The sequence below is a fragment of the Oreochromis aureus genome, linkage group 5 (assembly GCF_013358895.1).
Source record: "Oreochromis aureus strain Israel breed Guangdong linkage group 5, ZZ_aureus, whole genome shotgun sequence".
In the NCBI taxonomy this organism is placed as follows: Eukaryota; Metazoa; Chordata; class Actinopteri; order Cichliformes; family Cichlidae; genus Oreochromis; species Oreochromis aureus.
In genome coordinates this window covers 15,503,872-15,512,716 of record NC_052946.1, presented here as the reverse complement: position 1 = coordinate 15,512,716, position 8,845 = coordinate 15,503,872, and the positions used below count along the sequence as shown (strand labels likewise).

General features: G+C 37.6%; 1 protein-coding gene across 1 annotated transcript in view; it reads right to left on the bottom strand.

The window, feature by feature from the left end:
* Positions 1–1,263: 1,263 nt before the first annotated feature.
* cpne5b (copine Vb) overlaps positions 1,264–8,845 on the bottom strand; it is a 127,445-nt gene continuing 119,863 nt past the window's right edge. The window contains exons 19-21 of the mRNA XM_031747859.2: positions 7,975–8,032; positions 7,221–7,294; positions 1,264–6,613 (exon numbers count right to left, since the gene is read on the bottom strand). Of these exons, the coding sequence (XP_031603719.2) occupies positions 6,422–6,613; positions 7,221–7,294; positions 7,975–8,032 (324 nt within the window). The 3' untranslated portion in view covers positions 1,264–6,421. The remainder of the gene's footprint in view (positions 6,614–7,220; positions 7,295–7,974; positions 8,033–8,845) is intronic.

Sequence of the window (8,845 nt, the reverse complement as noted above, 5' to 3'; positions counted from 1 at the left end):
TCTAGACCAGATAAACTTTAATGAAAAGGACAGCAGTTATTTGGAGTTAAAGAAATAACTTGGAAAAGTAGGACACTGACGCTTCAGGCATACTGCAAGCATCTTTGAAATCAGAAATCTACCCAGAAGCAAATGTACACTGAATTGGTAAGGACTGATTATAATATTTATTTTATTTATTTATTTATTTCTGAAACTATTTTCTAATACTATTTAGTGATAATGGTTGAGAGCAGCTCTGTTTGTGCATCTAATGTATTTGTGCATATAGAAACACTGTACACAGACCATAATGACCTGTAGTCACAGTTTTCTTAAAAATTTCTTACATTTTTTGAATGTCAGTAGAAAAAAATAGAGAAATAATCTCACATCTCCCAATATGAAGTTAAACATAATATCTAAAATCCATGGTAATTTAGATCATAAAGTGCTATTTAGGGTCTCAAATAAACATAAATACAATCACACTGTAGGACGACAGTGTCTAAAATTGGTAGATGTCAGTAGATAGTAGATTTTAGCACTCCCTATTCAAGGGCTACAGTGGCTGCTGTAGGACAACCATGTTTTATTCAGCCAAATGACATACAAAATATTAATCCTGCCTCTGAAAAAAACCAAACCAAACAAAAAAACCCAACATTGAACATATTTTGCTGTACTCTACATTTTTACCTCTGACTCACCTCAAAGCGGCGAGTCACCAAGAACAGTGATCTAAAACTGGCTACCGTTCATCTGTAATGAGTGTACCGAAAATTTGCCTCCACTGCACCTGAACACCTAAACTTTCCCTGCTGATGTACTATGTACCATGCTGCTTTCTAGCCATATATGTAAAATGTAATTAGGCAGAATGGTAATGTCCATCTCAACAAATGTACTCAAGATGGTGGGGCAACACGGCGGCTTCCGCAAACGTGCCCCTGAATTAATTGTAAGCTCACGAGAACACAGAAATTTGTTGGAAGATGTAATTACACACTAACCAATGTATATTTTTGAGTACGACATTCTTTTTTGCTGTTAAATAACCTCAAAAAAAGACTTTCTGTACCTTTAGTCCAAGTGACTCCAGAAACCATTAACTGTATGACCCATCCTTCATGTGGTCATTGAGAAAATAAAATACACTGATCATAAACTGTATTATGAAACCTGAGAGCAAACCCGCTACATTGTTTCAGGATATTTCCTTCTTTATAAGAAAAAAAATATCAAAGAATGACACTTAAAGAAAATTTGTAAAAGTAGCAATTTTTTAATTAATTTTCATTTAAGGCAATCCAATACAAAGCATTTCACAACCCACCATATGACAATAATCATGTACGATAAAAACCCTTTTAACATAAAAATAGGGAATCATGCTAATCGGAAAATGCAAGAGATATAAACAACAAATATAGCTTGTTAAATTAGACAAAAAAATAAATAAAGTGTTAACTGTAACATGCAAATTAGCTACAGTTTTTTTCAACCACTGGTGAGACAAGAAATGTTTGAAGAACCAGGCATGATAAAGAAGAGATAGCAAACAGTCCACTGTAACTGCCATGTTTGGCACAGTAATGCATGTAATCTGGTTGGGCTGGGTCCAATTTTTATACAGATCATGGCAACATGAGTGAAACACTCTTACAGTATCTCAAGCAAACATGCAGTGGATAATCCTACTAATAAATCAGGCTTTGGGCAAAAGATGAAGTCACCATAATGACATAGAAGAGGGGAGTGATGGCTTGTCATAAAAACTTCAAAAATAAATCAATAGATATCTTCGATACAATAATATTGCCAAAAATATATTAACCATATACAATAGGAACTCCTCTCAAACATAAAGTGTTAGATGGATTTATATGCGAACAAGCTGTTATAATACACTTCAAAATTCAGACAAAACAGACCCTTTCTTCTTTTACACCGCACGAACAACCAGATCGCTGTTTCCCATTTTGACCCCCATTTATCAAATTTCTCTCCTCCACTTACTTCTCCACCTGAGCTGCTTCTCTGTACAGAACTAAATGAGACAGAGAGACTGCCTTTCACATTATTTAAGGCCTTCTTTGTTTGCTACATTAGACACCTGAAGAGACACCTTTTTAGCTCAGATGAATTATGCTTCTGTCTGGCTTTATCCGTTTAAAAAAGGAAAACGCATTGTTTTACTGTCTGCTGTAGGCTGCTCATTTTAGGCTCGTTTTTGCTTTATTCTTTTTTTACTCTACACCAAGGAAGGGCACATGAAGGTTAAACTAGGAAACCGAGCAATGTGAATGCAAAATAATTATACTAAGTGATGAATAATGACTACAGTCAGAGAGACCAATATAGAAAAAGATGATACAGCTAGCATTCAGAAGCCGTTTATTACTACTGAGAGAAATCAAATAAACACAAGCAAGTCATCTAAAAATCTGTCGTTAAGTTACTGTTGTCTCAGTCTCAGAGTAAAAACAGGAGAGCAACCTCCTTGTGACTAGGAATTTAAGATTTAAGGCTCCTGTAGACCTCTTTCAACTGCAAGATGGTTGCACAGGTTGCCTGGTGGGAGGCAACCTGTCTACAAACGATTGCTGCAACTCGTCAGTGACCTGTTTGCAGTAAGGTCCTTGACTCAGCTGGCTGTATTTTGGTTGTACTGGTTGCTGGGCGCCTGTGTCACTCTGCAGTGAGGCAACTATGCCACTATGTCACCATTCATGGAGAAAGGTCTAAATCTCTGTTTTAAATCTATAAAGTCCTGGCTAGACTCTGAAGTTAACTAACGAATTCAAATTTCTGTTCAATGTGAATTTCTGTGAATGCAGATGGCAGCATATTTCCAGTTTTTGCCGTATGACCATAAATAGATGTACTTCCCAGCTTGACCCCATTCAGTCACAAACTGATAGCAGACTGACTCTATCTTATAGTCATTTTATCACCAAAGTGGCTTTGAAGTCGCCTGGTCGCAGACCCAATCCCCGTCTTTAAAGCAGCCGTTTCAAAGGCAACAAGACTGCAAGATTTGGTTGTGCTTTAGTCTCCAATCACTGTTTTCCTTAGTGTGACTGCAGCATAACATATTCCAATTTTGACCAAAATTGGGTCCCGTTTCAAAATATGCAACAATGCCGTTATGAAATATGGAACGAACTAAAAGTAGACGCAGACGCCGCCGCCTCCCTTTCAAATCCATTTTGATGCAGCATGTATATGCCTGCTTTCAATTATAACCCTCCTCAGTGATTTGTATAAATGTAGCGATGCTTCCTGTCCCTTAAATAAGCAAAGCTTAAAGTAGAGAGGCAGGTGGTGTTGCTAATGAATACTAAACAGAGCATAACACTGAAATACTGTAATTGACTAAAGCATAAATACTTTGTGTCTTCTTATGACTGTAATCCCGTATTATATGTATTGTGCATGTATAATGATTAAAAGAATTTCATTCAGTTTCATGGATCATATGATTTCAATTTCTTCCATTACAAAAATCCTTTTACTTCATTATTTTACAGCTACAATCAAAAGACTTTGCATTGATGCAGTGTTGTGGAAAGAGGAATCTTATAAACTCTGTAAAACTGGATATGCGACAGGTTTTAAGAATGTACAGAAAGCCAAATTAAAACAAAAACATGAAAGTATTTTGCACAGATTAAAGAATTTCTTGCCCACTAATAGTAATAAATCGTGAAGCTTTGGAAACTGCTTTTGAACTATCTGCCAGAAGATACTTGTTATACAGCGCAGGGAGGACGGCTCTATATTACATGAAAATCTCTCGGGAGGAGTTTATGAGGATGGAGCTTTTGTGGCTGCTGATGCGTGATCACCAGGGGCTTACAGGTTTTCACTGTCAGTGAAAGTGTCTGGGCTGCAGAGGTGGCGTGTTAAGAATAGTATCGAGGCTAAAATAACCGGCCACTGGGACGAAAAATGAGTTAGGGAACATATTTATGTAACTACTGGCCACTCGGTTGTCCTAAAGTGTAAAATATCAGAGGAAATATGGGATTATATTTAAAACAATGCCCTTTGCTATCAATATATGTGCTGATAACATTATTCATTTTATTTAAAAATAAGGCAAATCACAGCAATTGCTCGACAGTTAATATGCGGGAGATTATAAAACTCAGATCAGGTCAGGTTGGAAACCTAACACTGGATAGTATTTATACATATATATATTGTTAAAATGTGTGATCATCTTTTTTTGTCTCCAACTTACTTTCTTTTAAATGTACGATCTTATATATTTTATATTTATGGTAAACTTCAAAATAAGTAAAAAGAAAAGTCTATAGGATTCAGTGGTTAAAAGCTATCACAATAAATCACAATCCTTTTCCAAAACCACTTGGTATTGTGCAAAATGTAAATAAAAACAGAATGCAGCGATTATTGCCATTATAAAATGACAATATATCAAATAATGTGATTGTGATTGTTTTTTTTTGGGGGGGGGGTATTTTGGATTCAATGCCAGCAATATATTTGAAAAAAAAAGGTTGGGACAAAGGCTTTTAGGGGTGTGACTATCCTGATATATGGACAAACATGAACAACATTGCAATTTAAACATCCAGAGTCACGTGTTGTGTTTCTGCTTTACCGCGCTCTGACAGTTTAACAGCTGCATTTCTTTAAACTTTCATTTCTTTTTTTTATTAAAAGCACATTTTGTTAGGTTTTAAATATGGGATAAGCAATAACAGCTGAGAAATGGCCTTGGTACTTACATTCTGTAACCGCATGCAAATTAGCTATGAGCTCATGCAGCATCTGCTTGTTGGCCTTGTGGAGCTGCCTGGTTAAGGCAGGAGAAAGATGCAATGTTTAAAGATTGCTCAGGAAATATTAAAACAATGGGATTACCATACATCTAATCCAAAGCATTACATCATCTTTCCTGGGTTTTACAGTTTTGTTGATCTCAGTTTGTAATTCTTTCTGCAGAATTGTGTTTTCAATAAAGGGCACTTGAGGCAGTTGAACTTCATGGTTGTCAAACAACATTGGATATCAGCCTTGTCCCTGTATTACTGAGATTTCTCAAGACATTACAATATTATATATAAAAGATAATGAAATTTCTGTATTTTTTTAATTTACCGGGAGAGGCCTTCTTCAATTGTGAAACTCTTTGCCGACACAGAATGAAGAACAGCAGTCGCACTGAAAGACTCAACACAACTTACCCATTTTTTTCTTGGCCCGGACACAAAGTTTTTGAAGACTGTTGCTGGCATGAAATTCAAAAAGAAGAAATATTATTCCCCCAAAAAACGATTTCTCTCTTTCAACAGACATGTTATCTTTTTGTAGCACTTTCAAGTAAATCTAGGGATTACAGTAAATGATTAAGAAATCACTGCCATCTGTTTTTATTAGCAGCTTACGCAGCTTCCCAACTTTTTTGGAAATGGGGCTGTAGTTAATGCTCTTCATGTGCAACACATCCTGTGGTGAAAAAGCCTCTGTATTAAAACTTGTGTGTAGAAAGTTACATGCACCTTTGATTGTGGTGCAAAAGTATCTCAGTTGTAGTTTCTTCAAACACAATGAATAGCAGGAGAATGATTAAGCGGGGTTAACCTTTTATCTTCATAATTTTTACACTTGTGTGTTGTCAGGCTGTGCTTTCCAATCCAACTCACTGAAAATAACTGTTGACCACTTCAAAATGGGTAGATTTTTATGGTGTTCAAACAATCTATGAAAGGTCCATGCCACTCTGAATAACATTTGAGAATAAATACTGGATTATGCGCCTTAAACTCTTATATGACATGCTCTTATAAACATTTACTCGCTAAATCGCTGAAGGACAGGTGGTGAAGTGTCATGGTATGACAAGCCTGATTAATCTTCAGGGTAATAAATTGTAAACGACACTCTTACAGCTTTTCCTTCTTCATAACGGTTGCATCAGCAGATACAGAAATACTCCCAAATATAAAAACTTATTCCAGAAGGGAAAAAGGTGCCTAAAAAATATCACTGTATTAGGCCACACCAGTGACTGACGAGCAAGGTTCAGGTTAAAGTTCACATGTCCTGATACACTTAGAGAAACAACCACAAACAGGCACAAGTTTTAACCACAACATGATCGTTTTTAACCAACCTGCTGTCATATTGGACATGAAACAGTCACTGCCTAAAAGGCTTTTACCCACGAGTCCTGAAAGGTTTGTAGTTTCTCTTCAAGAGAAACCAAACAGAGGAATATATCACAGGAAAACAGAAAGTACTGCTCCAATAGTCGTTGGAGTGTACAGCACAAAATTCAACACCCGTTTCATGGTGACCCTTCTCCTATTTGCACCAAAAAAAAAAACAGGAGGCAGAGAGTTTCCACTGGACTCTGAGAAGCTGCTGCTTATTGTCAGTCCTCAGTGAAAAGCCAAAGAGGAGGGCATCAGATCTGAGTGTGGTGATGTGTGTGTCCCGGCGGTGTGTAAGGAGGTGGCGCCGGGTTGGGTTTGATCCCCCGGCTCTTCATGTAAGAGATGAACTGGTCAGGGATCTCTGCTAGCACATCTTTAGCAAGTCGTGCCATGCTTAGCACGTGGTTACCTGTCCGGTCCATATAATCTCTGAAAGGAACAAACTGAGGAAAAACAACAGAGGTAAAAATGATTTGAAATGACAGCGATTTAATATTTAAAGTTTGTCGATACGGAGTGCTGTGATGTGAGAAACTGTATTAAAGAGCATATGGTTTTGCCTAGCTGATATAATATCATCCGGGCTTATTGGACAACTGTTGTGATCCATGGAAAGCTCCTAATACTTTTTGACACTGTACACAAGCAGGTTTGGAGAGCAGGGTGGGACACCGAATGGAGAAATCCCTGAGGCTCATGTTTAAGCCCCTGTGTTACTCAACATTTGCAGCATCCTGAAAGCTTTAGGATGCTCATCCGCCACTAATCCTCTGATATGGTTTCCCTTAGGAGAATGAATGTGCCTGAGCAAAAAGACATCTTTTCCCTCTATAGTCTGATAAATTACTCTTTATGACTTTTTTCCCCCTTTGTTATTGCTTGTAATGATTCGTTGGGGGGGATATAATTCACTGTTTTTTCTCTCCCTCTCTTTACTGACAAAAGATATTCTGTGTAAATTCCATGACCTTTGACCCCACACTGATTCTTAGAGTCAGTGCGTGCAATGAATACAGCCAAAGTTTGTTTCATGTTGTAAAGGCCAGTCACCTGAACTATGTCTCGCTCTGCCAGTTTCCCCCGGGATGAGATCCTGATGTCATCACCATCCAGCTCCACCATAGCTGGAAGACACAAGTTCACACAAACACACACACACACACACACACACACATAGTGTGAAAACTGGTTAGAGGCAGCTGCCTTTATGACAAAAGGTTCTTACACTAAAAGGTTTATTTATCACAGATGATAAAAATCCAAATTTAAATATGATCTTTTTGCACTAGTAAAAGCTATAATCGTTCTTTTTTGCATGTCTAATCAACTAATAAGTCCTTTAATATAGACTGTGCAATTTAGAATCATCAGCACTAAATACTGCAAACCCAGCAATTAACCCCAGCCATTTCTTCTACAATTATGCCTGCATCCACCTCCGCATTCCCTTCTCTACTGAGACAAATGAGTTTGTACAGTAATTTTCTCTCTGGTATTTCTCAGAATTAGTGCCAGAGAGGTTAGAACCAGCTCTTATTATAACAGACTGCGAGTTGAATTAAATTGTCAATTATTCGTGGAGAATGACTGATACACTGGTTGGCTGATTTGATTGGCTGATAGAGGCTGTTCACAGATATATCAATTCTTTTATTACTCCAGAAGATAATGCATAATGTAATTTAATAATAATAATTTTGATCACACGTTTATTTTGACACGCACATAAACGCTTTACCTCCTTAATAAACCAGGTCTTTACAATTACAATCATTCTAAAGGTAAAATTTTAAAGCTAACGTACCGTCAAACTCAGCCTGACCCACTCCGACTATGATGATTGACATAGGAAGCTTGGCACCCTGCAGAGAAATAGAAAGGAAACAACTGAATTTTTTTCTCACTCACATAGCTTGTCACCACTAACCTCTTGTGCCTATTACTGAGACATAATGACATTGTACTAGTTACACGCTCTTTTACATGCAGCAGACTGCAGCAGCAGAAAAGGTCTATATCAACCTTTAACTAGCTAAATGACCTTTAGGTAAGAACAGACTTTCAGAGAAAAAATAAGAGGGGAAAAACAGAAGCAGGAGGTCAGTCAGAAAAGCTAATGAAACGAGATGCTAATGCAAAATATATATACTTCTTCCTAAACTTATCCCAGATTTCTGATATTTCTGAATCCAATTTTCTGTCATTTGAATGACACCAGCTGTTATGTAGAGGCTTCACTCAGCAATGGACCATTAAATGCTGATTGTCAGACTGAGGAATGGAGATTAACTCACTGAAAACACTAGTAGTGTCATCTGAAATGCCACACTGGTATCTGATGCTGTTTTAATAGCTAAAACTGACAGATTTTTTATTTTCACACAAATATTTGTAGACGTTTATGTCGGAATTTGCCGCCTGGATGAATGTCGAACAGAAGTGTGAAACTACGAAGCTGGCTGAGACTAAAGGGAAAACAGCTGGATGGTCGCATTTATGAGCCAGGAGAAGAGGGAGAGGGAGGAGGTGCCAACTCAGTCACTAAAGCAACCATCCTCATTCACCCACCCAGCCACTCCCAGGCCACACTGGGGACTCGTGTCGAGTGCACTTAGTCTTGATACTGTGGAAGATATCGGCACAAACTTTAGATGGAAAATAAATGAACAGAACAG